A 27,204-nucleotide genomic window follows, 5' to 3' on the forward strand; every position below is an offset into this window, starting at 1 on the left:
CTACATATTTGGTGGTCCTGCCCGAAACTTGCCTGCATATGGCGGGAGGTTACTGCCCTACTCTCGCACCTATTCGAAATTGTTATCCCTTTTGATCCCCAATATTTTCTACTCCCCCTGCCTCTTCCTAGTCTCACCCGACATCAAAATAAACTATTTCGTCACATAGTTTCTGCTAGAGATGAGCGGGTTCGGTTTCTCTGAATCCGAACCCGCACGAACTTCATGTTTTTTTTCACGGGTCCGAGCGACTCGGATCTTCCCGCCTTGCTCGGTTAACCCGAGCGCGCCCGAACGTCATCATGACGCTGTCGGATTCTCGCGAGACTCGGATTCTATATAAGGAGCCGCGCGTCGCCGCCATTTTCACACGTGCATTGAGATTGATAGAGAGAGGACGTGGCTGGCGTCCTCTCCATTTAGATTAGGAGAGAGAGAGAGAGATTGACCTGAGGCTGATACTGTAGAAGAGAGTGCAGAGTTTAGTGACTGACCACAGTGACCACCAGCAGTGCAGTTGTTTTATTTAATATATCCGTTCTCTGCCTGAAAAAAACGGTACACACAGTGACTCAGTCACATACCATATCTGTGTGCACTGCTCAGCCCAGTGTGCTGCATGCCTGCATCATCTATGTATATATTATATATCTGACTGTGCTCAGCTCACACAGCTTATAATTGTGGGGGAGACTGGGGAGCACTGCAGTGCCAGTTATAGGTTATAGCAGGAGCCAGGAGTACAAGACAGTCACATACCATATCTGTGTGCACTGCTCAGCCCAGTGTGCTGCATCATCTATGTATATATTATATATCTGACTGTGCTCAGCTCACACAGCTTATAATTGTGGGGGAGACTGGGGAGCACTGCAGTGCCAGTTATAGGTTATAGCAGGAGCCAGGAGTACATATTATATTAAAATTAAACAGTGCACACTTTTGCTGCAGGAGTGCCACTGCCAGTGTGACTGACCAGTGACCTGACCACACTGACCACCAGTATAGTCAGTAGTATACTATATTGTGATTGCCTGAAAAAGTTAAACACTCGTCGTGTGACTTCACTTGTGTGGTGTTTTTTTTTTTATTCTATAAAAAACTCATTCTGCTGACAGACAGTGTCCAGCAGGTCCGTCATTATATAATATATATACCTGTCCGGCTGCAGTAGTGATATATATATATTTTTTATATCATTATTTATCATCCAGTCGCAGCAGACACAGTACGGTAGTTCACGGCTGTAGCTACCTCTGTGTCGGCACTCGGCAGTCCATCCATAATTGTATACCACCTACCCGTGGTTTTTTTTTCTTTCTTCTTTATACATACATACTACTACATCTCTTTATCAACCAGTCTATATTAGCAGCAGACACAGTACAGTACGGTAGTTCACGGCTGTGGCTACCTCTGTGTCGGCACTCGGCAGTCCGTCCATAATTGTATACCACCTAACCGTGGTTTTTTTTTCTTTCTTCTTTATACATACATACTACGACATCTCTTTATCAACCAGTCTATATTAGCAGCAGACACAGTACAGTACGGTAGTTCACGGCTGTGGCTACCTCTGTGTCGGCACTCGGCAGTCCGTCCATAATTGTATACCACCTAACCGTGGTTTTTTTTTCTTTCTTCTTCATACATACATACTACGACATCTCTTTATCAACCAGTCTATATTAGCAGCAGACACAGTACAGTACGGTAGTTCACGGCTGTGGCTACCTCTGTGTCGGCACTCGGCAGTCCGTCCATAATTGTATACCACCTAACCGTGGTTTTTTTTTCTTTCTTCTTTATACATACATACTACGACATCTCTTTATCAACCAGTCTATATTAGCAGCAGACACAGTACAGTACGGTAGTTCACGGCTGTGGCTACCTCTGTGTCGGCACTCAGCAGTCCGTCCATAATTGTATACCACCTACCCGTGGTTTTTTTTTCTTTCTTCTTTATACATACATACTACTACATCTCTTTATCAACCAGTCTATATTAGCAGCAGACACAGTACAGTACGGTAGTTCACGGCTGTGGCTACCTCTGTGTCGGCACTCGGCAGTCCGTCCATAATTGTATACCACCTAACCGTGGTTTTTTTTTTTTCTTCTTTATACATACATACTACGACATCTCTTTATCAACCAGTCTATATTAGCAGCAGACACAGTACAGTACGGTAGTTCACGGCTGTGGCTACCTCTGTGTCGGCACTCGGCAGTCCGTCCATAATTGTATACCACCTACCCATGGTTTTTTTTTCTTTCTTCTTCATACATACATACTACGACATCTCTTTATCAACCAGTCTATATTAGCAGCAGACACAGTACAGTACGGTAGTTCACGGCTGTGGCTACCTCTGTGTCGGCACTCGGCAGTCCGTCCATAATTGTATACCACCTAACCGTGTTTTTTTTTTCTTTCTTCTTCATACATACATACTACGACATCTCTTTATCAACCAGTCTATATTAGCAGCAGACACAGTACAGTACGGTAGTTCACGGCTGTGGCTACCTCTGTGTCGGCACTCGGCAGTCCGTCCTTAATTGTATACTAGTATCCATCCATCTCCATTGTTTACCTGAGGTGCCTTTTAGTTGTGCCTATTAAAATATGGAGAACAAAAATGTTGAGGTTCCAAAATTAGGGAAAGATCAAGATCCACTTCCACCTCGTGCTGAAGCTGCTGCCACTAGTCATGGCCGAGACGATGAAATGCCAGCAACGTCGTCTGCCAAGGCCGATGCCCAATGTCACAGTACAGAGCATGTCAAATCCAAAACACCAAATATCAGTAAAAAAAGGACTCCAAAACCTAAAATAAAATTGTCGGAGGAGAAGCGTAAACTTGCCAATATGCCATTTACCACACGGAGTGGCAAGGAACGGCTGAGGCCCTGGCCTATGTTCATGGCTAGTGGTTCAGCTTCACATGAGGATGGAAGCACTCAGCCTCTCGCTAGAAAAATTAAAAGACTCAAGCTGGCAAAAGCACAGCAAAGAACTGTGCATTCTTCGAAATCCCAAATCCACAAGGAGAGTCCAATTGTGTCGGTTGCGATGCCTGACCTTCCCAACACTGGACGTGAAGAGCATGCGCCTTCCACCATTTGCACGCCCCCTGCAAGTGCTGGAAGGAGCACCCGCAGTCCAGTTCCTGATAGTCAGATTGAAGATGTCAGTGTTGAAGTACACCAGGATGAGGAGGATATGGGTGTTGCTGGCGCTGGGGAGGAAATTGACCAGGAGGATTCTGATGGTGAGGTGGTTTGTTTAAGTCAGGCACCCGGGGAGACACCTGTTGTCGGTGGGAGGAATATGGCCGTTGACATGCCAGGTGAAAATACCAAAAAAATCAGCTCTTCGGTGTGGAGGTATTTCAACAGAAATGCGGACAACAGGTGTCAAGCCGTGTGTTCCCTTTGTCAAGCTGTAATAAGTAGGGGTAAGGACGTTAACCACCTCGGAACATCCTCCCTTATACGTCACCTGCAGCGCATTCATAATAAGACAGTGACAAGTTCAAAAACTTTGGGTGACAGCGGAAGCAGTCCACTGACCAGTAAATCCCTTCCTCTTGTAACCAAGCTCACGCAAACCACCCCACCAACTCCCTCAGTGTCAATTTCCTCCTTCCCCAGGAATGCCAATAGTCCTGCAGGCCATGTCACTGGCAATTCTGACGATTCCTCTCCTGCCTGGGATTCCTCCGATGCATCCTTGCGTGTAACGCCTACTGCTGCTGGCGCTGCTGTTGTTGCTGCTGGGAGTCGATGGTCATCCCAGAGGGGAAGTCGTAAGCCCACTTGTACTACTTCCAGTAAGCAATTGACTGTTCAACAGTCCTTTGCGAGGAAGATGAAATATCACAGCAGTCATCCTGCTGCAAAGCGGATAACTGAGGCCTTGACAACTATGTTGGTGTTAGACGTGCGTCCGGTATCCGCCGTTAGTTCACAGGGAACTAGACAATTTATTGAGGCAGTGTGCCCCCGTTACCAAATACCATCTAGGTTCCACTTCTCTAGGCAGGCGATACCGAGAATGTACACGGACGTCAGAAAAAGACTCACCAGTCTCCTAAAAAATGCAGTTGTACCCAATGTCCACTTAACCACGGACATGTGGACAAGTGGAGCAGGGCAGGGTCAGGACTATATGACTGTGACAGCCCACTGGGTAGATGTATGGACTCCCGCCGCAAGAACAGCAGCGGCGGCACCAGTAGCAGCATCTCGCAAACGCCAACTCTTTCCTAGGCAGGCTACGCTTTGTATCACCGCTTTCCAGAATACGCACACAGCTGAAAACCTCTTACGGCAACTGAGGAAGATCATCGCGGAATGGCTTACCCCAATTGGACTCTCCTGTGGATTTGTGGCATCGGACAACGCCAGCAATATTGTGTGTGCATTAAATATGGGCAAATTCCAGCACGTCCCATGTTTTGCACATACCTTGAATTTGGTGGTGCAGAATTATTTAAAAAACGACAGGGGCGTGCAAGAGATGCTGTCGGTGGCCAGAAAAATTGCGGGACACTTTCGGCGTACAGGCACCACGTACAGAAGACTGGAGCACCACCAAAAACTACTGAACCTGCCCTGCCATCATCTGAAGCAAGAAGTGGTAACGAGGTGGAATTCAACCCTCTATATGCTTCAGAGGTTGGAGGAGCAGCAAAAGGCCATTCAAGCCTATACAATTGAGCACGATATAGGAGGTGGAATGCACCTGTCTCAAGCGCAGTGGAGAATGATTTCAACGTTGTGCAAGGTTCTGATGCCCTTTGAACTTGCCACACGTGAAGTCAGTTCAGACACTGCCAGCCTGAGTCAGGTCATTCCCCTCATCAGGCTTTTGCAGAAGAAGCTGGAGACATTGAAGGAGGAGCTAACACGGAGCGATTCCGCTAGGCATGTGGGACTTGTGGATGGAGCCCTTAATTCGCTTAACAAGGATTCACGGGTGGTCAATCTGTTGAAATCAGAGCACTACATTTTGGCCACCGTGCTCGATCCTAGATTTAAAGCCTACCTTGGATCTCTCTTTCCGGCAGACACAAGTCTGCTGGGGTTGAAAGACCTGCTGGTGAGAAAATTGTCAAGTCAAGCGGAACGCGACCTGTCAACATCTCCTCCTTCACATTCTCCCGCAACTGGGGGTGCGAGGAAAAGGCTCAGAATTCCGAGCCCACCCGCTGGCGGTGATGCAGGGCAGTCTGGAGTGACTGCTGATGCTGACATCTGGTCCGGACTGAAGGACCTGACAACGATTACGGACATGTCGTCTACTGTCACTGCATATGATTCTCTCACCATTGAAAGAATGGTGGAGGATTATATGAGTGACCGCATCCAAGTAGGCACGTCACACAGTCCATACTTATACTGGCAGGAAAAAGAGGCAATTTGGAGGCCATTGCACAAACTGGCTTTATTCTACCTAAGTTGCCCTCCCACAAGTGTGTACTCCGAAAGAGTGTTTAGTGCCGCCGCTCACCTTGTCAGCAATCGGCGTACGAGGTTACATCCAGAAAATGTGGAGAAGATGATGTTCATTAAAATGAATTATAATCAATTCCTCCGCGGAGACATTGACCAGCAGCAATTGCCTCCACAAAGTACACAGGGAGCTGAGATGGTGGATTCCAGTGGGGACGAATTGATAATCTGTGAGGAGGGGGATGTACACGGTGATATATCGGAGGGTGATGATGAGGTGGACATCTTGCCTCTGTAGAGCCAGTTTGTGCAAGGAGAGATTAATTGCTTCTTTTTTTGGGGGGGTCCAAACCAACCCGTCATATCAGTCACAGTCGTGTGGCAGACCCTGTCACTGAAATGATGGGTTGGTTAAAGTGTGCATGTCCTGTTTTGTTTATACAACATAAGGGTGGGTGGGAGGGCCCAAGGACAATTCCATCTTGCACCTCTTTTTTCTTTTATTTTTCTTTGCGTCATGTGCTGTTTGGGGAGGGTTTTTTGGAAGGGACATCCTGCGTGACACTGCAGTGCCACTCCTAAATGGGCCCGGTGTTTGTGTCGGCCACTAGGGTCGCTAATCTTACTCACACAGTCAGCTACCTCATTGCGCCTCTTTTTTTCTTTGCGTCATGTGCTGATTGGGGAGGGTTTTTTGGAAGGGACATCCTGCGTGACACTGCAGTGCCACTCCTAAATGGGCCCGGTGTTTGTGTCGGCCACTAGGGTCGCTAATCTTACTCACACAGTCAGCTACCTCATTGCGCCTCTTTTTTTCTTTGCGTCATGTGCTGATTGGGGAGGGTTTTTTGGAAGGGACATCCTGCGTGACACTGCAGTGCCACTCCTAAATGGGCCCGGTGTTTGTGTCGGCCACTAGGGTCGCTAATCTTACTCACACAGTCAGCTACCTCATTGCGCCTCTTTTTTTCTTTGCGTCATGTGCTGATTGGGGAGGGTTTTTTGGAAGGGACATCCTGCGTGACACTGCAGTGCCACTCCTAAATGGGCCCGGTGTTTGTGTCGGCCACTAGGGTCGCTAATCTTACTCACACAGTCAGCTACCTCATTGCGCCTCTTTTTTTCTTTGCGTCATGTGCTGATTGGGGAGGGTTTTTTGGAAGGGACATCCTGCGTGACACTGCAGTGCCACTCCTAAATGGGCCCGGTGTTTGTGTCGGCCACTAGGGTCGCTAATCTTACTCACACAGTCAGCTACCTCATTGCGCCTCTTTTTTTCTTTGCGTCATGTGCTGATTGGGGAGGGTTTTTTGGAAGGGACATCCTGCGTGACACTGCAGTGCCACTCCTAAATGGGCCCGGTGTTTGTGTCGGCCACTAGGGTCGCTAATCTTACTCACACAGTCAGCTACCTCATTGCGCCTCTTTTTTTCTTTGCGTCATGTGCTGATTGGGGAGGGTTTTTTGGAAGGGACATCCTGCGTGACACTGCAGTGCCACTCCTAAATGGGCCCGGTGTTTGTGTCGGCCACTAGGGTCGCTAATCTTACTCACACAGTCAGCTACCTCATTGCGCCTCTTTTTTTCTTTGCGTCATGTGCTGATTGGGGAGGGTTTTTTGGAAGGGACATCCTGCGTGACACTGCAGTGCCACTCCTAAATGGGCCCGGTGTTTGTGTCGGCCACTAGGGTCGCTAATCTTACTCACACAGTCAGCTACCTCATTGCGCCTCTTTTTTTCTTTGCGTCATGTGCTGATTGGGGAGGGTTTTTTGGAAGGGACATCCTGCGTGACACTGCAGTGCCACTCCTAAATGGGCCCGGTGTTTGTGTCGGCCACTAGGGTCGCTAATCTTACTCACACAGTCAGCTACCTCATTGCGCCTCTTTTTTTCTTTGCGTCATGTGCTGATTGGGGAGGGTTTTTTGGAAGGGACATCCTGCGTGACACTGCAGTGCCACTCCTAAATGGTCCCGGTGTTTGTGTCGGCCACTAGGGTCGCTAATCTTACTCACACAGTCAGCTACCTCATTGCGCCTCTTTTTTTCTTTGCGTCATGTGCTGATTGGGGAGGGTTTTTTGGAAGGGACATCCTGCGTGACACTGCAGTGCCACTCCTAAATGGGCCCGGTGTTTGTGTCGGCCACTAGGGTCGCTTATCTTACTCACACAGTCAGCTACCTCATTGCGCCTCTTTTTTTCTTTGCGTCATGTGCTGATTGGGGAGGGTTTTTTGGAAGGGACATCCTGCGTGACACTGCAGTGCCACTCCTAAATGGGCCCGGTGTTTGTGTCGGCCACTAGGGTCGCTAATCTTACTCACACAGTCAGCTACCTCATTGCGCCTCTTTTTTTCTTTGCGTCATGTGCTGATTGGGGAGGGTTTTTTGGAAGGGACATCCTGCGTGACACTGCAGTGCCACTCCTAAATGGGCCCGGTGTTTGTGTCGGCCACTAGGGTCGCTAATCTTACTCACACAGTCAGCTACCTCATTGCGCCTCTTTTTTTCTTTGCGTCATGTGCTGATTGGGGAGGGTTTTTTGGAAGGGACATCCTGCGTGACACTGCAGTGCCACTCCTAAATGGGCCCGGTGTTTGTGTCGGCCACTAGGGTCGCTAATCTTACTCACACAGTCAGCTACCTCATTGCGCCTCTTTTTTTCTTTGCGTCATGTGCTGATTGGGGAGGGTTTTTTGGAAGGGACATCCTGCGTGACACTGCAGTGCCACTCCTAAATGGGCCCGGTGTTTGTGTCGGCCACTAGGGTCGCTAATCTTACTCACACAGTCAGCTACCTCATTGCGCCTCTTTTTTTCTTTGCGTCATGTGCTGATTGGGGAGGGTTTTTTGGAAGGGACATCCTGCGTGACACTGCAGTGCCACTCCTAAATGGGCCCGGTGTTTGTGTCGGCCACTAGGGTCGCTAATCTTACTCACACAGTCAGCTACCTCATTGCGCCTCTTTTTTTCTTTGCGTCATGTGCTGATTGGGGAGGGTTTTTTGGAAGGGACATCCTGCGTGACACTGCAGTGCCACTCCTAAATGGGCCCGGTGTTTGTGTCGGCCACTAGGGTCGCTAATCTTACTCACACAGTCAGCTACCTCATTGCGCCTCTTTTTTTCTTTGCGTCATGTGCTGATTGGGGAGGGTTTTTTGGAAGGGACATCCTGCGTGACACTGCAGTGCCACTCCTAAATGGGCCCGGTGTTTGTGTCGGCCACTAGGGTCGCTAATCTTACTCACACAGTCAGCTACCTCATTGCGCCTCTTTTTTTCTTTGCGTCATGTGCTGATTGGGGAGGGTTTTTTGGAAGGGACATCCTGCGTGACACTGCAGTGCCACTCCTAAATGGGCCCGGTGTTTGTGTCGGCCACTAGGGTCGCTAATCTTACTCACACAGTCAGCTACCTCATTGCGCCTCTTTTTTTCTTTGCGTCATGTGCTGATTGGGGAGGGTTTTTTGGAAGGGACATCCTGCGTGACACTGCAGTGCCACTCCTAAATGGGCCCGGTGTTTGTGTCGGCCACTAGGGTCGCTAATCTTACTCACACAGTCAGCTACCTCATTGCGCCTCTTTTTTTCTTTGCGTCATGTGCTGATTGGGGAGGGTTTTTTGGAAGGGACATCCTGCGTGACACTGCAGTGCCACTCCTAAATGGGCCCGGTGTTTGTGTCGGCCACTAGGGTCGCTAATCTTACTCACACAGTCAGCTACCTCATTGCGCCTCTTTTTTTCTTTGCGTCATGTGCTGATTGGGGAGGGTTTTTTGGAAGGGACATCCTGCGTGACACTGCAGTGCCACTCCTAAATGGGCCCGGTGTTTGTGTCGGCCACTAGGGTCGCTAATCTTACTCACACAGTCAGCTACCTCATTGCGCCTCTTTTTTTCTTTGCGTCATGTGCTGATTGGGGAGGGTTTTTTGGAAGGGACATCCTGCGTGACACTGCAGTGCCACTCCTAAATGGGCCCGGTGTTTGTGTCGGCCACTAGGGTCGCTTATCTTACTCACACAGTCAGCTACCTCATTGCGCCTCTTTTTTCTTTGCGTCATGTGCTGATTGGGGAGGGTTTTTTGGAAGGGACATCCTGCGTGACACTGCAGTGCCACTCCTAAATGGGCCCGGTGTTTGTGTCGGCCACTAGGGTCGCTTATCTTACTCACACAGTCAGCTACCTCATTGCGCCTCTTTTTTTCTTTGCGTCATGTGCTGATTGGGGAGGGTTTTTTGGAAGGGACATCCTGCGTGACACTGCAGTGCCACTCCTAAATGGGCCCGGTGTTTGTGTCGGCCACTAGGGTCGCTAATCTTACTCACACAGTCAGCTACCTCATTGCGCCTCTTTTTTTCTTTGCGTCATGTGCTGATTGGGGAGGGTTTTTTGGAAGGGACATCCTGCGTGACACTGCAGTGCCACTCCTAAATGGGCCCGGTGTTTGTGTCGGCCACTAGGGTCGCTAATCTTACTCACACAGTCAGCTACCTCATTGCGCCTCTTTTTTTCTTTGCGTCATGTGCTGATTGGGGAGGGTTTTTTGGAAGGGACATCCTGCGTGACACTGCAGTGCCACTCCTAAATGGGCCCGGTGTTTGTGTCGGCCACTAGGGTCGCTAATCTTACTCACACAGTCAGCTACCTCATTGCGCCTCTTTTTTTCTTTGCGTCATGTGCTGATTGGGGAGGGTTTTTTGGAAGGGACATCCTGCGTGACACTGCAGTGCCACTCCTAAATGGGCCCGGTGTTTGTGTCGGCCACTAGGGTCGCTAATCTTACTCACACAGTCAGCTACCTCATTGCGCCTCTTTTTTTCTTTGCGTCATGTGCTGATTGGGGAGGGTTTTTTGGAAGGGACATCCTGCGTGACACTGCAGTGCCACTCCTAAATGGGCCCGGTGTTTGTGTCGGCCACTAGGGTCGCTAATCTTACTCACACAGTCAGCTACCTCATTGCGCCTCTTTTTTTCTTTGCGTCATGTGCTGATTGGGGAGGGTTTTTTGGAAGGGACATCCTGCGTGACACTGCAGTGCCACTCCTAAATGGGCCCGGTGTTTGTGTCGGCCACTAGGGTCGCTTATCTTACTCACACAGTCAGCTACCTCATTGCGCCTCTTTTTTTCTTTGCGTCATGTGCTGATTGGGGAGGGTTTTTTGGAAGGGACATCCTGCGTGACACTGCAGTGCCACTCCTAAATGGGCCCGGTGTTTGTGTCGGCCACTAGGGTCGCTAATCTTACTCACACAGTCAGCTACCTCATTGCGCCTCTTTTTTTCTTTGCGTCATGTGCTGATTGGGGAGGGTTTTTTGGAAGGGACATCCTGCGTGACACTGCAGTGCCACTCCTAAATGGGCCCGGTGTTTGTGTCGGCCACTAGGGTCGCTAATCTTACTCACACAGTCAGCTACCTCATTGCGCCTCTTTTTTTCTTTGCGTCATGTGCTGATTGGGGAGGGTTTTTTGGAAGGGACATCCTGCGTGACACTGCAGTGCCACTCCTAAATGGGCCCGGTGTTTGTGTCGGCCACTAGGGTCGCTAATCTTACTCACACAGTCAGCTACCTCATTGCGCCTCTTTTTTTCTTTGCGTCATGTGCTGATTGGGGAGGGTTTTTTGGAAGGGACATCCTGCGTGACACTGCAGTGCCACTCCTAAATGGGCCCGGTGTTTGTGTCGGCCACTAGGGTCGCTAATCTTACTCACACAGTCAGCTACCTCATTGCGCCTCTTTTTTTCTTTGCGTCATGTGCTGATTGGGGAGGGTTTTTTGGAAGGGACATCCTGCGTGACACTGCAGTGCCACTCCTAAATGGGCCCGGTGTTTGTGTCGGCCACTAGGGTCGCTAATCTTACTCACACAGTCAGCTACCTCATTGCGCCTCTTTTTTTCTTTGCGTCATGTGCTGATTGGGGAGGGTTTTTTGGAAGGGACATCCTGCGTGACACTGCAGTGCCACTCCTAAATGGGCCCGGTGTTTGTGTCGGCCACTAGGGTCGCTAATCTTACTCACACAGTCAGCTACCTCATTGCGCCTCTTTTTTTCTTTGTGTCATGTGCTGATTGGGGAGGGTTTTTTGGAAGGGACATCCTGCGTGACACTGCAGTGCCACTCCTAAATGGGCCCGGTGTTTGTGTCGGCCACTAGGGTCGCTTATCTTACTCACACAGTCAGCTACCTCATTGCGCCTCTTTTTTTCTTTGCGTCATGTGCTGATTGGGGAGGGTTTTTTGGAAGGGACATCCTGCGTGACACTGCAGTGACACTCCTAAATGGGCCCGGTGTTTGTGTCGGCCACTAGGGTCGCTAATCTTACTCACACAGTCAGCTACCTCATTGCGCCTCTTTTTTTCTTTGCGTCATGTGCTGATTGGGGAGGGTTTTTTGGAAGGGACATCCTGCGTGACACTGCAGTGCCACTCCTAAATGGGCCCGGTGTTTGTGTCGGCCACTAGGGTCGCTAATCTTACTCACACAGTCAGCTACCTCATTGCGCCTCTTTTTTTCTTTGCGTCATGTGCTGATTGGGGAGGGTTTTTTGGAAGGGACATCCTGCGTGACACTGCAGTGCCACTCCTAAATGGGCCCGGTGTTTGTGTCGGCCACTAGGGTCGCTTATCTTACTCACACAGTCAGCTACCTCATTGCGCCTCTTTTTTTCTTTGCGTCATGTGCTGATTGGGGAGGGTTTTTTGGAAGGGACATCCTGCGTGACACTGCAGTGCCACTCCTAAATGGGCCCGGTGTTTGTGTCGGCCACTTGGGTCGCTAATCTTACTCACACAGTCAGCTACCTCATTGCGCCTCTTTTTTTCTTTGCGTCATGTGCTGATTGGGGAGGGTTTTTTGGAAGGGACATCCTGCGTGACACTGCAGTGCCACTGCTAAATGGGCCCGGTGTTTGTGTCGGCCACTAGGGTCGCTTATCTTACTCACACAGTCAGCTACCTCATTGCGCCTCTTTTTTTCTTTGCGTCATGTGCTGAACGGGGAGGGTTTTTTGGAAGGGACATCCTGCGTGACACTGCAGTGCCACTCCTAGATGGGCCAGGTGTTTGTGTCGGCCACTAGTGTCGCTTAGCTTAGTCATCCAGCGACCTTGGTGCAAATTTTAGGACGACACCTTCCCCTATGCTGGTAATACTATCTCGAGTATGGTATGTTTTTAAAATGGAGTACATGACCGCTATTATTCGTAATTCATCCAAATCATTTACTAAGGTTTGGTCTCCCTGGCTGGCTTCTCAACACGCTACCTCACCATTTGTTACCTGAGATGCTAAACATAAGGCTTACTTCCTTTTTGACCTTGGAAGTCACACCCCCCCCCCTTCTTCTCTTCTTGATTTATTTTCTTTCTCCTTTTTTCTGTTTGTCTTTCTTTCCTTCTGTCTTCTCTCTTCTCTACTACCTTATTTCTTTCTCTCTATGACGGCTGGCCACACCGTCGCTGCAAAATATCTTTTTCATTCTTAAATATCTAAAATTGGATCCCTTTTTTTTTGCTGAAGTTACTATTTGTAATTACTATTGTAATGCTTGCTGGCAAGATTTCCTTTCATGTTTCTTGAGATGTATTCTGTGTGATCCACTCAATAAAATTGTGTTAACAAAAAACAAAAATAAAATCCACATAAAATGACTGCATGCAAAGATTATCTCATGGACATGATACAAAGTGGCAGTTATTATATTGGGGAGAAGCTTACCGGACCCTCAGAAAGCTCTATAATGCGATGTCATTCCTGCGTTGGCAGGAATGATGGTATTCCTGGGTAATCCCGCTACACTGAACCACTGGTATCCAATTTCATGTCCTCTGGGACGTGTTGTTACTATCCCACTTCTTCCACTCTTTCACAGTGGCACATGGTACATTTGTCCAGACAGCTCACCTCCCTATACGTATTCGCACTCTCCAATATACTCTCACTCAAATGTCGGGTGCTCCGCGTATGCTCGTTTCTGAATGCCGTGATGAAGTCTAAGCTTCAGCAGTATCACAAATTAAAATTCAGTAATTGATTTCCACTTGCCGCCCGACACGTTTCAAGCCTTATCGGGTCTTTGTCAAGACTAAAGTGGATGCGGTCTGGTCGCTATTTTATGCTAGTTCCAGCAGTTCCAGTCAACTCCTCCCCTTTCTTTAGACATGTACTGACATATCACATTCTTTATACCGATTCCTGTATCCCAATACGTATGAATACTAAAAACTTTCAACAACCTATTTCTACAGTCATATTTCAAAAAACTGAGGGTAATATATAAAAAAGTCCTCAATATAAAAAATTCAGTGGTGTCCAGTGCAGTAGCACCAAAACAAGGTATGGGAAACCGTATAAAATCAAAAGGGTTTTATATGTGGTCTGTGTATGTAAATATTGCAAAACCACAGAAGGAAGTAATATGGTAAGATTTACATCTGCAATTACCAAAAAAGAATATAACATACATCATTTTGTAACATATAACAGTTCAAACGTCATTTATTTGATACAATGCAAGTGCATGCGACAATACTGTATGTGGGGAGAACCAGTCGCCCCTTCAAGACAAGGATGGGAGAACATATCCATAATATTCGAAAGGGGTATGAAAACTACCATATGTCTGCACATTTTAAGTCATGTCATAGGTGTTCGTCTAAGGATATTATTAGTTTTAAAATCATAGATTTGATAAAAGGGAACTGGAGACAAAAGTATATGGGTGCTGCTTTAGCAATGGCAGAAATGCGCTGGTTATATGAATTAAACACTCTCCAACCATATGGTTTAAAAATGGAGAGTTCGAATTAAAATGGTTCCTTTAAATTGTGTAGATGTATGAAGTGTATAATTAAGGGATTTTATATTTGCCCTCTTTAAATACACTATGGGGTTTTTTTGGCATTCAGAAACGGGCATACGCGGGAGCACTCAACATTTTAGTGAGAGTATATTAGAGAGTGCAAACGTGTATAGGGAGGTGAGCTGTCCGGACAAGTGTAGCATGTGCCACTGTGAGAGAGTGGAAGAAGTGAGTTAGTAACAACACATCCCAGAGAACATAAACCTGGATACCAGTGGTTCAGTGTAGCGGGAATGATTATCCGTGAATACCATCATTCCTGCCAATGCAGGAATGACATCGCATTATAGAGCTTTCTGAGGGTCCGGTGAGCTTCTCCCCATTATAATAACTGCCACTTTGTATCATGTCTGTGAGATAAACTTTGCATGCCGTCATTTTATGTTGAATTTTTTCAGATCTTTTCTGGATACTTTTTAATAACTTGATGTTTGATCGACAAGTACTTTATGGATTTGGGACTGAAAGTGGTTTATCTTAAGAGGAGATGATGGACTATGTATAAAACATTCCAGAAGTCTCTTTTTTGCCTCTTTTGAAAATTTTAAGGAAGATATATAGAATAATATCCTTGAGCCATCTTGGTAAGAAATATTAAACATTTATTCATAGTGCTTCGTGATACATCTCCCATATATAAGAATACAAATTAAGGTTGATTGTTGAAATACCTGGAGAAGCACAGTTGCAGTGATTTAAGGGCTTAAATAGGGATCTCTGAGTGCTTTGGCCAGGTCGGCATCGCAAGAAAAGATAGACTGTGCAGGCAAGTCAATCCTTGCTAGATCGGTGTACTATCTAGTTCATCTCACATGTCAATGAAATCTCACATAAGCCAAAATCTCACATAAGCCAAAATCGTAAGCGCACATAGTCCATATCTCAAGAAAAGTTAGTCAAAATCGGTGGTGCTGGGCTCCGGGGAGTTCAAGGGAAATCGCAAGTGAAAATCGGGCATAGCAAGGATCTCACTGTGTGTACACACCCTTATTCTATTTCTGTCTGTCATTTTCCCCCCTGTTTTTCAAGTAGGCCTCACCCTCTTTGTTCTCCATGAGGACAAAATGCAACAAATTGCTTTGCCAGCAGGGAATTTTGCACCTCACAGAGACTGCCATGTCAGACCACAAACATATGTGCTACCCTGTTATGATGGAGATATGTCCAAAAGTATATGAATAGGAGAGATCACCATCACAGCACTTTTATTAATGGAGTGATCTACAGCGGACATGTGTTTTCACTTTTCACAAGATTCACTCAGTACGTCAAATGGTTACTTTGTTTGAGTAAAGGTTGCAAGGGTTGCATGTTGAAAGGTTTCCAGAGATAACTATCATTGGCCGTTGTACTAGATTTTTTATATCTGGAGAATGGGCTTTCTCCTTTAGAAAATAAACCCACATTTTAAAGGAACTGTAGGCCATAGATCTGATTCTGACTACAGTAATGTGCAGCCATGTCAATCTGATATTCATGTTACCACCTAATTATCTGTAATGTAACTAGAACACATCTTCAATAAATTGCTAATAAGAATTAGACACTATGGATCTTCAAGCATCCTGTCGTCATTTGCTTCACTCTGCTACCATCCTCCTAGAGAAAACTTCAGAATAGTAATTGATATATTTTTTTATATGGTAGATTTCAGGGGAATATTATAGTTTCACTTACTAACTGCATTCAGTAATGTCAGTCTCTCAAATCCTTTTGTGATTGGTCTAGGCTATTCAATGTGCTTACCAGTACTTGATTTTCCTCAAGGCTTTTACCCAGCCTTATTGGAGCTTAACATTCTAGTATGAATGACACACAACAAAAAAGATGTTAAGGTAAAATAAGCCAGGGTAAGGAACCTGATCATAAATGGCTGTACAAACTCAATACACAGAGGCAAGGTCAGGAATAGAGCAAAGGTCAAGACTGGTGAAATTCAAACAAAGTCAAAGGTTCAGACAGAGTCTGAAAAATATATAAGAATCCCATCAATTGACGGATTTAGGAATGCAATAATGAGAAACACTTTAATAACCATTCCCCAATCTTATAATAACCCATTTTAAAACAGACACAGAAGGTGGCATTCTAATGCCACAGCTTTCATTAAATGAAATATATGCCAAACAGGTGGACAAGAAACATTGCAGCTCCAATCTGTAGCCCAAAATACTATTAACAAATGGGGTCAGGGTCTGATTAAGGGGTCAGGACTGCGCATGCTTCTTAGGGGAATATGTGCACCATGCTTGCCTACTCTCCTGATTACTGCGGGAGAAACCAGATTTTTTGGGTAGTCCTCCACACCCCCAGAAGAGTGGCCACCCCTAACGCATCACACCCACTTCCTAGAGTAGTGAGGAGAATAACATGAGAACCCAAGGAGGTGGCGGGGCTTAATGACTTATTTCTAAGACAGTAGAGTAATTTGGCCCCACCCCCTATATAAATATGGAACATTTTTCCCATGAAGGCGGGGCCTAATGGCACAATTAGCCTGGCCTCCATCACAGCCCAAATGCTTCTCCTCTTTGGGTATCTCCCAGAGAGGGGATCTTCAATAAATAATATGAGAGCAGGTCATATCTGGAAAGTTAATTGCAATGTGCCCACCATGTTCTCCCACTTACTCCTAGTGCATAGAAAAAAATCTAAATTTTCCTTTTGATACTAAAAAATCACTCATCTATCATACTTAAACAGCTCAATCCTTTCCAGAAAAGCTAAATTGATCAAGACCATTTATTTTCTTGGAATAATCCCTAATTAATAACCATACAAGACAATTAAATATTGTTACAAAACTCACAATGTACTTCCCATTTCATTAATTCCGTTTTTGTTACTTGTGGGTCTATTTATTAAAGGAATATAACCATATCTATTAAAGGATTACTCCACTTTAGAAATTACTCATAGCTTTCATAATGTGTAAGAAGATTATCAACTCAGTATCTACAGAGTTAGGAGGCTGTATACTCAATGATGACATTGGTTCCTAATAACCTGATTATCAGCATCACCATGAATTTTAGTTCTCCCCAGAAAATGACATTGGTGCATTTTAATATAAATAAAGGTTAATCAATAAATATAATAGTATTTACAATCAATACAGTAAAAATAATTTCCTTTTTAGCCTTACAACGCCCTACTTTTAACCTTGAGGTGGTAGAATTCTAAAACACTGACTTGTTTTTGTGTATTTCATGTATCGTAAAAGAGGAAGGATACAATTAAAGCTAAAATAATTGAAAACCATCTATATATAATTGCAGCATGTCTTACTGTTTTAATTGGGTAGCAGATTGGCTACACTAGCAGATGTGGCCTTGATCCTGTAACGTAAATGACATATATTAGGAAATTGTTGAAAGACGCAATGGTGATCTTTATTTTGTTTACAAACAGTTCTCTCTGAACAGAAGAAAATAGGTTTAGACTGTAGTCTGAGAATTGGAATGCAAATGGCTTTATTATGTGGTACGGCACGTTTGCAAGAAAACTCTGGATTGGGATTTTTATTTTCTACCAAAAGCAATACATCTGTTTCATAGTCACCTTATGAAAAGTCAGCCAAGTATCTTTTACTAAATCTTGAAAGAATTTCCTGCATTTCCTATTGACATTTGAATTTGGTGAAGGTATTTATCTTCCTGCTATAGTTACCGTGATGATCCAAATGAAACGTATTCTCAGTGGCCTGCATTGCCTTAATGTATATAACTGTAGAAGTACTTTACAGTTATCTATGTTAATACAACACCTGCCACCAATTATACATTTTAGTTTGAAAACTGTTGATCTATGAAAATAAAAACAGTAAAAGTCCCAAATATCTGTTTAATCTATTATTTATTCTACTAGTTAAGAGCCCATCAAACTGATGGACACCAGGGCCGGACTATATGGTGGGGGAAGGAGGTAGGGGGGGTTGATACTCAAACTGGAGCTTCCGGATTTCTGGGGCTCTGTCATGCTGAGTGTGTGTGTGTGTGTGTGTGTGTGTGTGTGTGTGTGTGTGTGTGTGTGTGTGTGTGTGTGTGTGTGCAGCATTAACCTTTTATATATAGAGATTCTGTATATGTGGGCTGCACACACTCTGTGGAATGGCCTACTACGTACAATAAGACTCTCCTGTAGTCTACAAACCTTCAAGCGTTCCCTGAAAACTCATCTATTCAGACAAGCTTATCAAATTCCAGAACCGATCACATTACCTTCATAGCTTTCCTATCCAATGATATCCCCACAGTACAGTACACACATACCCCCCACATATTTTCTTTCTTCACGCTCCCGTTCTCCTGACCCTGGTTCATCACTGCTGTGATGTGATATCATGCAGCCCACCAAGAACCTTTGCAATCTGGTGGATGACTACTATATGCAATAGATAGCACCTATCCTCGTGTATGCCTATTTCCCAATAGATTGTAAGCTTGCGAGCAGGGCACGCCTACCTCTATGACTGTTTGTTTTTAACCCTTTTTTGTCTTCTAATTGTGTCCAGTTGTAAATCGCAATGGAATTTGCTGTGCTATATAAGAAACTGTTAATTAATAAATATATATATCTGTAATGGGCAGGCTATAATAGTGATGCCCTATATACACCTGTACTGGAGTGTGTAATATTGCCAGTCCCAACACAGCTCCCGGCTAGTCTTGGGGTAGAGGACACAATTAGCCACCAGCAGCCGGCCGGAGGTTCTGTGCGGGGTGTTCGAGAGGCAAGCACAGGACCCCTGTACTCCGTCAGCGCGCAATATACTGTATAGAAAGTAGCTGAGCTGGTTATCTGCATCCTCCTCACCTACATCATCTGCAACCCCAGCACCAACCCCTCCTCCTCCCGATCACCACGCTGCTCACTCCACACAGGGTCTTACCCCTTCCTGCCAGATTGATTTACCTTCGACCCCTGCAGGTAAGTGGACACACGTGTGCCTGGTGCTTCTGCTGCGGGACCGTGTGGTGTTTACTGCATCCGTTTCCTGGTTACTGCTGGTATTTGTTGCCAAGTCCCAGGATGGCAAGTAAACTGTGGTTGCAGCATAGTATATAGAGGAAGGGGTGCAGAGTATGTTGGATATGGTGGAAGCACTATATGGAGGAGGGGGTGCCTTGTATATAGGGGGCACTATATGGAGGGATATGGGGGTGTAGTGTGTATATAGGGGCAGTATATGGTTGGGGTGCAGTGTACATAGGGTGTGTGTGTGTCTGTGTCCCAAACGGAGCTCCTTCGGGTGGGATCTAGATTATACCATAGGTCGACAAACATTAGGTCAATAGTCTTTAGGTAAACATGGACAAAATGTCGACATGGACAAAAAGTTGACATATGAAAGCTCGACACTGGGAAAAATTGACAGGTTCATATGGTTGACATGATAATGGTCGTCACACATATGGTTGACGTGTTTTTTTTGGGGGGGTTGCTTGTTTTTGGACTTTTTCATTCCTTGACTATCGATGTGACAAATTATAACCTTTAGTAACCTTGTGGCGAGTGAAGCGGAGTGAGACCCCGTGCCCAAAGTGTGGTGAGTGAAGCAAGCCCACGAGGGTTTGCGTTTCTCCAGATGGTGGTCCCAGATGAAAAAACTATCCACACTAACTCCAAACATGCAAAAAGGTGTGTTGACCATTCTGATGTTGACATTTTAACCATGCCGACCTTATGTATCTGTTGACCTTTTCTAGTGTTGACATTTCATATGTCGACCTTTTGTCCATGTCGACCTTATGTCTGTCGACCATATGAGGCAGACAGAATGACTGTAGACCTACTGAATGTAGATCTTGTATACCAAAACAGAAAGGCCATGCATACATAATGAGGTAAAGATCTGAAATAATGGTAAGCCTCAAGTCCAATAATCTCCTGTTAGTGGTGGTGGTGGAGTGGAGTTAACAAATGGTAAAACATGAATTACTTAGCAAAAGGTAGACCCACAAACCCGCTGTGGAACTTACTCATTTTTAAGCAAAATGATGTCTGTCTAGCCAGGCAAAAGATTAAATTCCCTCAAAACTCTCCCTGTGGAAAGTGGCAAGTAGCAGAGCTCCAAGTCATAGAAAACAGGAAAGACAAAGAAAACTAAAATGGAACAAAATCAACCATAACAATAACAACAGAAACAGCTAGAACAATTAACTACTGGACCAATACTGGGCCATATGAAGAGATAATAATAAACTGATTTCCATCAACCATGCACCACGATATGAGGGACTGAAAAACCAATGCAAGCAAGACCCAGAATAACTGATATTTAGTCAATGGCATTCCATCTTCATGAAGACATTATGCAGCACCAACAGATGGTCTAGAGGCCAAATAAGCCTTAACTAGAGACACTGGACAAATCCAAGTATCTCTGGAAGCTGCTATTTAAACCCAATAGTCCTTACCCAACTGGTCAGTCTTAGAATACTGTACTTTGCACAACACAGAACTCTCAATGATACAAATGTTAGAACTAGGTAAAGTCCTAAACTAGTCCCATTGGAACCACGACAAGATATTAGCAATCACATTCTCAATACTTGATGATATTGCATAAAGGCAGTCACATGCACAACAAAGAGATTATCACTCCTTAAGACAGGGGTGGGGAACCTTTGGCCCTCCAGCATGCCTTGCTACAGTTTTGCTATTTGGCCATGCTAAAACTGTTGCAGGGCATGCTGGGATGTGTAGTTCAACAGCAGCTGGAGGGCCGAAGGTTCCCCATCCCTGCCTTAAGATAATGCACTTACAACACACCTGTCCACCCAGAGATACATAGCCACAATAAAGGTAAAAAGTTCCAGGCGCAGAAGACCTCTTCTCAGACCCCTGGAAAGCCAATCTAATGGCCAAGGCAAAGCGCATCAGATCCCATCCAGGTAACAACCAAACCAAGTGGCACCTGATGCATCTGATACTAACTACACCTGAAAACTAAGCACCACTGTGCAACCCACAACAGTATTCCATTAAACTCAGCCACAAAAGAGACCCATAATAAAAGGTCTCTCTCGAATTCTGAAGAATGGTGAATAACATGGTGCAACTTGGCTACACTAGCCATGGCTTTCTTGAATTTCCATCATAAACTTGACCCATGGGAATCACTTTACAGGCAATAGTGAGCTATCCCATGACATCCAGACCTTGTCTAAACATACCAAAAAATGTGTTAAATCATTTGGAAAACATATAGAACACTGAACAACGTATCAGCAAACACTTGATTATATAATATCTGTTATCCAGGCAGGCATGAACCTGAATGAACAGGCATAACAAATATTGGTAAGGCAAGAAGTTATGAGGCAGACTAACACTTAGCAGTAGCAGTGATCCACCAGCAGAGGGACTAATATTAGCATGATTACAAGCAGTCCCCAACATGCAGCCACAAAGGAATTAACAGGACAGGTAGAAACAACAGCCTGTTAACTGGGTAAGTCATGGCTGCATAAGCAGTACGGATGGTGTAATGGTTAACCTTACTGCCTCACAGCACTGAGGTCATGGGTTTGATTCCCACCATGGCTCTACCTGTGCGGAGTTTGTATATTCTCCCCGTACGTGGGTTTCCTCCGGGTACTCCGGTTTCCTCCCACAATCCAAAAATATACTGGTAGGTAAATTGGATCCCAACATAAATTAAACCTAGTATGAATGTGTGCTTGTGTACATGTGGTAGGGAATATAGACTGTAAGCTCCACTGGGGCAGGGACCGATGTGAATGGGCAAATAGTCTCTGTAAAGCACTGCAGAATATGTGTGCGCTATATAAATAACTGGTAATAAATAAATAATAATAAGTAGCTGCTGAAGCCTGGTCCACAGCTAATATTTTGGTGTGGAAGCCAAATAATAAACCTGAGCCTCAGGCTATTTGAGGTCAGCTGGGCTGATCCCCTAAAGAAGAAAACCTTCTCACATACCAGCACCAGTCATGGTGATAGCACATCCACCATTCCCCAAGAAGCCATAGGGGCCTGAGCAGCTAACTGGTCCATTGCATATTTATCCTGAGCCATCCAAGATGTAGGCTTTGGATGGGAAATGACAGAAGTAAGGACTGAATAAATAGAACTGATAGTACAAAGAGAAGAGAAAACAAAAGGGGAAAGCAGAGGAAAAGAAAGGAACCAAAGCTAGCAGAAAACAAAAGAGAACAGTGAATGTGACAGGAGAAAGAAACTGGTACACAAGCAGACGATGGGAGTACACAGTAGTAGGTACACACTAGACGATGTGGCCGATATGTCAGTCCAATCCGCCATCATTTAAAGGTTGAGTCTCCCATATTCAAAATGTTTAGAACCAGAAGAATTCTGGATATTGTATTTTTCCTTATTTTGGAATATTCACACCCAATAATGTGATATCCTGGGGATATCACTTCCTAATTTACATACATTATTATTGAGTAGTTTAGGAAGAGGCACTGTGACTTTTTTTTTAATCACTTTCTTCCCTTTATATACTTGCTTTCTTTAAATATTTAGCTTTTTTGCTTGGATTTTTATTTTACTCTAGAGTTAATTGTTAATACATTCTACTGGAAACCAGGAGCATCACTAACCATAAGACTAAAGAATTAAGCTCTTTGCCACTGTCAACTCCCTCCTCTGCCCACCACCACCTCCTCTCCCATCCTTATTGTCTGCTCTTGGCTTTGCCACTTATTTTACATCCAAGATTGACTCCATACGTCAGGACATCACATCCGACCAGACCAGCAACCAGTCACCACCCATCCCTTGCCACCCCTCCCCTTCCCTCTCACCAACTCTGACATCTTTTTTCCATGTATCTGGTGAGGAAGTCATGGCCCTCATCCACTCCCCCCCCCCCACCACCTCCCCACTTGACCCTATTCCCTCCCACCTCCTCCTTCTGCCTGTTCCCATCTTGCCCACCTTCTCAATCTTTCCCTCTCATCAGGCACTGTCTTCTGTGCCTTCAAGCATGCTCTTGATCCAAACACCCTGTCCAACTATCAACCCATATCTCTTCTCCCTTTTGCCTCCAAACTCCTTGAACGTATTGTCTATAACCACCTCACTGCCTTTCTTTCCTCCCACTCACTGCTTGACCCATTCCAGTCTGGTTTCCGTTGTCTCCACTCCACTGAAACTGCCCTCACAAAATTCTGCAATGACCTCCATGCAGCCAAATCTAAGGGCCACTACTCTCTGCTTATTCTTCTTGACCTCTCTGCTGCTTTTGACACTGTGGACCACCCTCTCCTTCTGCAATTTGGTCTGTGTGATACTGCCCTCACCTGGCTGTCCTCCTACCTCTCTGATCGTTCCTTCTGTGTCTCCTCTCATGATGCTACCTCCCCCCCTCTTCCAATAACTGTTGGTATCCCCCAAGGTTCTGTTCTTGGTCCTCTCCTTTTCTCTCTCTATAATTCCTCTTTAGGTGAGCTCATTAGTCCTTTTAACTTCCAATATCCCCTCTATGCTGATGACACTCAAATCTACCTTTCCTCCCCTGATCTCTCCCCGGCTCTCCTCACTCGTACCTCCAACTGTCTCTCTGCTATCTCTTCCTGAATGTCCCAGCGCTTTATTAAACTCAACATGTCCAAGACTGAGTTGATCATCTTCCCACCCTCCCTCACAATCTCACCTCCCACAATCTCATTATCCATTGATGGCATGACTATCTCCTCTAGCCCCCAAGTATGCTGTCTTGGCGTAATCCTTGACTCTTCCCTCTCCTTCAAACCATATATTCAGCACCTTTCACAAACCTGTCATTTTCATCTCAAAAATATTTCCAGGATCAGACCCTCTCTCACCCAGGATGCCACCAAGACCATTATCCACTCACTGATCATTTACAGACTGGATTACTGTAATCTCCTCCTAACTGGCCTCCCTGACAATTACCTCTCTCCACTCCAATCTATCCTCAATGCTGCAGCCCGGCTCATCTTCCTCACCAAACACACTACGTCCACCTCCCCTCTCCTACAAGCCCTTCACTGGCTTCCCTTCCTTTTCAGAATCCAATTCAAGCTTCTCACACTCACTTACAAAGCACTCACCCACTCCTCCCCCATTTACATCTCTGACCTTATCTCCCATTACTCTCCCGTCCGTCCTCTTCGCTCTACTAATGCACGCTGACTCACCTGTCTTCTGATTACTTCCTCCCACTCCTATCTCCAAGATTTTTCATGTGTTGCTCCCTTACTCTGGAATTCTCTACCTCTCCCCCTCAGACTCTCCACCTCCCTACAGAACTTTAAACGGGCTCTTAAGACCCACTTCTTTACCAAACCCAGCCAAATCTCATCCTAACCCTCTGTCCCACACTCGGTCCACCCCATCTGTATCACCCCTGTCTGTCTACCCCTCCCCTTTAGAATGTAAGCGCTCACGAGTCGGGCCCTCTTCCCTCATGTGCTTATCCTTTTCTTACTTTATTAATACTCAACTGCCCAAATCCTGCAGTTTTTGGCAATCTTGACACTTATCTCAGTGTCGTCTACTGATGTAGTTATGTTTAGTTACCCTGTATTTGTCCTATATTGTCTTCAACTGTAAGTCACTGTTTTCCTGTTTTGATTATGTGCATATGTACTCTGTAATTGGGTGCTGCAGAACCCTTGTGGTGCCATATAAATAAAGGATGATAATAATAATAATAATAATAATAAAAAAGATGAACAAATACCATTCATAGGTCATACAATTTCTGTATACTGTGCTGTGCCCCATACTCCCACTCTCGTTTTCACTTTCTATCCCACACATATCAGTAGGGTTATTGGCAGATCAGTTTTTCTGCTATGAAATAGGATCTTGATAATCAATATGTATATGATGGGAGTCATGGGACCAAAAAATGTCACTTTGGTAAAAAAATTATGATGAATGACCAGATGCCTGACCAGAGTCAGCCTGTGTGATCATCAAAAAGACTGTGGTATCACAGATTTTAAATAGGGTCGAGTGACAATGTGGAATGTTATACAAATAGAGTTGCTCTGACAACCAATGGGAAGTAAATGTGCATCACTGTACAATATGCAATATCACAATGTGTGTCCTGTTTGCTTTTATTTGCTTCTTCAATAGAAGGGTTGTGTGTAACTACTGTAAATAACATGTAAAACATTATAATTACTACATATGCTTTAATAACCTCTCAGGTGTAATACAGTAGTAGTTTCCTTGCACTAAAGAAGGACCTCAATGAATGGTGTAGTATATATGTAAAGTAAACCATTTTGTTTTCATTATTTACAGTATTAGGCTATTAGCAGGAAACTTGTGTGTTTGAATGGGGATCATTGGATGTTATCTTCTAGAATAACTCATACTGCACAACAATAAAGTGTATTTTTTGATAACAGGAAACGAGTGACTGGGACCAGGTACACATTTATTTGACTGTTTTGCTTCCTTTCAGTGTAGTTATGTCTGGAATATTACTGCACAGATCTATTTTCCTTTTGTCAACATACCTCTTAAAACAATGAGCAGCAGTGAGCACCCAGCAGCTGCTGATGAGAGTAGCTCCACATAACAGCCTTCCATCACTGTGAGAAGATTTCAGCCGCAGAGCTACCTGCCAGGGCCAGCCACCTCTATGTGGAAAGAAATAATGGTATCTTATTAAACTGGATGAAAATACTGTCCTGGAAAATCAGACTGTGGGTAAGATTGTATATAATCAACAGGTTGGAGACAGGTAAGAAACATTTTCAGTTGTATAGAGATACTTCCCTTGACAATCTCTCATCCCTGATTTAGACACACTGGAATGTAGTCTATAGTAAGGAGAATGTTAGAGCAGCAACTTATTGTCTTCAGTTATGTTTCTCTCCTATATGTACACTAGAGCAACAGTGAACGGGTGCGTGCACTTATCAATGGTGACTATGGAAATTCATGGGTGCTCAGAGGGGATGGGGGCAATGGCTAGGGTATGGCATCATGAAGTCGACATTCACTGTGAATGTAGTCAGATGATTATAGGGTTAGGCTGTGGTTAGGTTGAGCTTAGATGAAAAAGACATGGCAAATCACATTGTCGACACGCTGATTATCGACATTCATAATGTCAGCATTATGTCCATGCTGTCATAATGTACTTCTGTCACAATATAGGTACTTTTACATACAGTTGTTATATAAATCAGCCACCCCCTATGGAATTATTTGCATATTATTTGCTTTCAACATGGAATTACTATGGTTTTATTCAATAATTCTTTAATACCATTGATCAACACAAAAGACTTTGTACTTACCTTCTTATTTCTAAGAATATTTATTTATGCAGTACAACCATTTTATTATGGGGCATATTTACTAATCAGAGAAAAGCCCTGTCATCAGTGAAGACATTTGTGTTTACTGGAGATAGGACTTATTAAAGGCTACCATCGGTCATAGCTATTGCCAAGTATCACTGGTGGTAGCCGTCACTGAAGGTCTCCTATGGTAGCTTTGCAAGGGCCATAGTTATGGGTGCTCAAGTGGTGACACTGCCCATGGCACAGGACTCAGGGGGCTGCACTATCGCTGCCCTATGGCAAGTGCACCTGACTAGCAGGGTGCCTGGACTGGCATCATGCAGTGCCATGTGTAGCATCCTTTAGATGCACCAGGCACTCCTTTTTTTATTGGTCCCAACAGCTGCACAACTGCAATGTGAAGTAATCTGTGGCGGGATCATGGAGTAATTTATATTTTCTATAGTCCTGAGCTTCCCCATAGTATTGGTAAGTCTAATTGGCAAGGACAGTGGCCATATAAGCAGGGTTGCAATCAAAAATTGTGGGGCCTGGGACTGATAAAATAGGCTGCCGCCCACACCCCATCCTGAATATATATATATATATATATAT

At 45.0% G+C, this 27,204-nt stretch overlaps 1 protein-coding gene across 4 annotated transcripts in view; it reads right to left on the minus strand.

Moving 5' to 3' along the window:
• Positions 1-27,204, minus strand: part of PRSS12 (serine protease 12) — a 363,418-nt gene that overhangs the window by 57,109 nt on the left and 279,105 nt on the right. For 3 of the 4 annotated variants that reach the window (XM_063920221.1, XM_063920220.1, XM_063920222.1), the window contains one exon: positions 25,816-25,938. In XM_063920221.1, coding sequence (XP_063776291.1) covers positions 25,816-25,938 — 123 coding nt within the window. Of the gene's footprint in view, positions 1-17,611; positions 17,662-25,815; positions 25,939-27,204 lie in introns of all 4 variants that reach the window. The other variant, XM_063920223.1, reaches the window with a different exon arrangement.

The sequence above is a fragment of the Pseudophryne corroboree genome, chromosome 1, assembly GCF_028390025.1.
Source record: "Pseudophryne corroboree isolate aPseCor3 chromosome 1, aPseCor3.hap2, whole genome shotgun sequence".
Classification (NCBI taxonomy): domain Eukaryota; kingdom Metazoa; phylum Chordata; class Amphibia; order Anura; family Myobatrachidae; genus Pseudophryne; species Pseudophryne corroboree.